The 4,689-nt window shown below is 30.8% G+C and overlaps 1 protein-coding gene across 1 annotated transcript; it reads right to left on the minus strand.

Moving 5' to 3' along the window:
- Positions 1–1,391: 1,391 nt before the first annotated feature.
- LOC126886135 (UNC93-like protein MFSD11) lies at positions 1,392–2,618 on the minus strand. The gene has a single exon (XM_050652982.1). The coding sequence runs from the start codon at positions 2,616–2,618 to the stop codon at positions 1,392–1,394; it is 1,227 nt and encodes a 408-aa protein (XP_050508939.1).
- Positions 2,619–4,689: the final 2,071 nt, after the last annotated feature.

The following is a 4,689-nucleotide window of genomic DNA, read 5'->3' on the forward strand; positions in this document are numbered from 1 at the left end:
TTATTTTTCGTCACGTCTTATTGTTATTAATTTTAAGATCAACTTTAATGCTTTCCTAGTCAAGTATTTGTAAGAGATTTAGTTTTTGTGGATTGGCTGCTATGTGCAATATCGACAGCAACTCTTAAGTTGGAGAGTTTTATACCTGCCACCTTTACTCCACCTACCCATATTTTTAAAGCTATCCTTATCAGATGTGCACCATATACAGTAATGAGCGCGATAATAACCGGAAAAATAACGCGAAAGATGGAAACATAATAATATGTGTTAAGTTATGAGATAAAAAAATGAAACTTGTAGATGTAAGAAATTTACCGATAGAAAGGTATAAATTGACATTATATTGATTGTTTCCCACCTTTAGACGTATCAGACGAGTTTGGCAACTAACACTGTGACAGTGACAGTTGTAGTTGACATACTCCTCTGATACTTCTAAAGATGGGAAACAATCAATATAATGTAAAATACGTTTCTATTGCTAAATTTCCTACCTCTACTAGTTTAATTCCTTTTTATCTCACAACTTAATATGTTTTCCATCTTTTGCCTTATTTTTCCGGTTATTAGCAAACTCATTACTATATATTGAATTTATGGTTGCAGTCAGGTAATAAAATTCATCCTTATTTAAACCCCTCTCTGTTGCCATATTTGACTGTTACATATTTTTATTAAGTCTCACAAGAGTATTGGTGCACGGTGCACCCATCTCTATAAAAATGTACCAAACAAAGATTTATTCAGCTTACACGGTCGAATGCTTTCTGATAGTCAACAAAGCGTATTATCATAGATACTTGAATTTCTTTCGACTTTTCAATGAGTTGTCTCAAATTCAGTATTATTTGCTAACGTGTACTTTTTTCCTTTACAAACACCGTTTATCCTACAGTTTGATGATATAGGTAAGATTTTAATCTGGTTTTGATGGTATGCAAGAACATTTTACTCGCATGTGTTATTATTGACAATACATATATTGTAATTTTTAGATCTGTTGGTGGCTCCTTTTTCGAGTGAAATAAAAATTGAGATATACAAGTGGTTACTCATCAGATGGCCATTCTCCCGAATTCCAAACAGCAACACAAACAGAATGGATCATAATATGTAATCCTTTGTCATCTCTTAACTGCAGTATTTCACAGTCAATCACACTACGTGATTATTTCTTTTTATGTTTCACAATTATTATTATGTTCATCAACATTGTTGTTACGCTCATGATCATAGTTGTATAAAAATTATTTTTGAATAAATTTATTTAAATACAATATACGTACCAAAATTACATAAAAAATATTTAATAAACTACAATATATCACTTTTTACAGACTATAAATTTAAACTTAAGAATACAATATTATTGAGATTTGAGTCTGAATCTACTGAGATACTTCTTTTTTTATTTCATTTTCCATTAACTCATTTTGCTTGCCAGTAGTGTCTACTTTTAAATTGCACAGAATACTTACTATCCCCAATATAAACAAAGTTATAAGTTGATAGTAAATTCCTACATGTTCAGCAGCAACAAAATTGATAACTGATGAAATACCAACAAAAAATTGAAAGATAGAAAAAGCTGACGCAGAATTTTCAGGATACATCGTTCCTAGCGTGCTAAATATAAGATTTACGAATACACAATCTCCAAGACCTAAAAGAAATGAACAAAACATGGCCAGAACTGTATTACTTTCTATAATTGCTGCGTCTGTCGTGTTTGCAAATGGAGAATTGTTTGGAAGATTAATAAAAATTAAGATAAAACTTATGCTGTGTACAGAGCATGCAGTAACTGCCATGACATTTCTACCTAAGGCAACAACTTTTTTGTCAAAAATAGTTATCATGCTACCTGCAAATATTTCTCCAATACCTACAAATATTCCTGATAAGCCAACCAATTGCTTAGGGTTGTGAAGGTTCTGTGTAAAACCTAGTGCAGAGGAGTAAATGCCATTGATAAATCCAGTTGCGATTCCTTCATACAAAAAAATTACGCTTAATAGTAACATATTTTTGGTAGTAAACAACTTAACTGCGTCTAAAAACGTTTCTAATGCACTAGTTTTATTAATGTCTTTATCCTTTTCATCTTTTTTATGGTTAGGAAGAAAAACTAACACTATTAATCCCACTGTGCCGACTCCTGCTAGCATTGTCAGAACCAATGTCCGAGTACTTTTACTTATTTCACCACCACTACTGAATCCCCACATAACAATCGTATTACCCACTATCATATTAAAACTTGAAATTATTGCAAATATAGCAGTATGTTTGTTCATCGTACTTTCTGAGGAATTTAGAGTCAAATAGTTACCTTGCGCTGCTCCCAATAAAGCTGAACCAAAGCCCGATAAACCACAGAACACGTATACTATCCACACTTTTTCTAGCAAAAATTGTATTATAAATAACAAATTTATAAGAGCACCTAAGCACATAGACCATTTTGCTCCAAAACCGTTGATGATTGATGGCACTGTCCAAGTAAATACAGCATAGAAAGCATTATTAATAGCCTGGCTATAATACCCAATTTCTTCGAAAGATGGGTTGCCCTTTTCTATACTATCAATGATAGTTTTTTGAATGTTGCTCATTGTTTGTGTTCCTGTATATAGTAGTAAACATGCTATACTTAGCAATATTATATTAGTTAAACGTTTGTTCATTTTGTACACTTTAAGCAATACGTATATTTCACTGACGGTAAATAAACATTTAAAATCAAAACCAATTTTTTTATTTGTCATTGTACTTCAGTTTTTTTATTTTTAAATTTACATTAATTTTAAAAGTCTTGTAGTACAGGAAAATTATAGCAACTTATCATTCTGTTACAAGCGCAGTAGAATTTTTCGTGGTATTTATACAAATTAATATTCTTATGGAGACAAAAGCAAATATGTATGTCAATTCAAATGAATGCTATATGCTGAGTACTGTGCACATTTATGAATTAAATTCGTTATTTCAGAAAAAAAAAACACTTGAAAAAAATCTTAACACAGGTTAATCCTTATTTTTAATGGCCTTTAATTGCTTTAAATATATGTATTGTGACATTTCGTTATCAGTGTTAGCGTAATGACTTAATCGACGATTGTTTTAAACGACACGGGTTTCCTTATTTAAAAAGTCACCTAATCGACTTTGCAACGATGTATTATTCTAATATATGTTTTTACATGGTATTCAAAATTATATACTTAATATTGTTCTAAATTGTTCTTGTGGCATACTATGCAAATTTATCCTTTTGATTGAGAATAAGACACAATATTAGTTAAATTTATTTAAATTAAATTAAATTTATTTGATTTATCAATTTATACTTCGGAAATCGTTATCAAAATACAAAAAAAATACTTAATTAAGTAAAATGGAATTAAACGAAATACTCATTCATAAAACGTTACGTTAGGAAATAACTTACTGTCACTCTTCCTCATTATATTATTTCTGAAGTTCGTCAGTTTCAATTATTTATAATTTTATTATATAGGCTCTACAAACCATCGTAACTTCGATGTGGCTAAAGAGTTTAAATATCTAGGAACAACAACCACAAATGACAACAAAATAAAGCGAGAAGTTGAAACGCGAATAATGGCAAGAAACAGATCTTTCTTTGCTATGCAACATCTAATGAAGTCAAAACTTCTTTCACAAGGTGCAAAAATCCAGATATATAAGATCATAATACGACCAGCAGTTGCATATGGAAGCGAAACATGGACGCTAACAAAAGAGAAGTAAATAAATTGCTGGTGTGGGAACGTAAAATCCTTCGAATGATATACGGCCATTGCAGAGACAGCGTGACAAACGAATGGAGACTCAGATACAATAACGAGTTAGAGTATCTATTCGGAAAGGAAAATGTAGTCATATATATTAAAGGCCAACAAACTCAGATGAGCAGGGTATGTAATACGCAGTAACGACAATCACCTTATAAACAATGTGTTCTGGGAGAGGCCACATGGAGAGGGTCTGTAATATATAGCAGTTGATGGTCATTTAAAAGTTTAAATTGACATGCTTTGAGATTTTTTTTAAAGTCGTGTGTTTCTGAAATAATGAATTTATTCCATGGTTTTACATAATAGTTCTGCATAACTACATTAAGTACATAATTTTGCTTAACCCAAAATCACCAAAAATAATGGACATGACTGGTTACTTATTCTCCGCAGCAAAACAACACGCACAGGAGGGAGTTAATTGGACCGGAATAGTCAAAAAAATTACATGACATCATAAGATCTTTACGAAGGATAAAAGGTGAAGGAGGAGGATGTATTTGATAATCAACGTATTGCTACTCTGTGTAGATAAGTGGATAGATAGATTTATTTAACTACTTTACAAAAAAATATTGTTTGTAGCAAGTCAAAAATACAAAGTATATAAAGAGTAATGTAAAACATTACTTATAAAATATCACAAAGGAGAACATAGATTAAGAGAAAATATTTTGTGTCACGGTAAGCAGTTCAGTGGATATTCTGCAATGCGTCATAATAATAATAATAATTCTTCTGATGAGTAACAGCAATGTTTTAGCAGATTTTATACCTTTTTTGAAATTGTTACAGCGTAGCTGTTTTTTGGTAAATTATTGTAATAGTTATGTTATAGTTAAGCGAATTTTTATTTGAAAGACAT

The sequence above is a fragment of the Diabrotica virgifera genome, chromosome 6, assembly GCF_917563875.1.
Source record: "Diabrotica virgifera virgifera chromosome 6, PGI_DIABVI_V3a".
Taxonomy (NCBI): Eukaryota; Metazoa; Arthropoda; class Insecta; order Coleoptera; family Chrysomelidae; genus Diabrotica; species Diabrotica virgifera.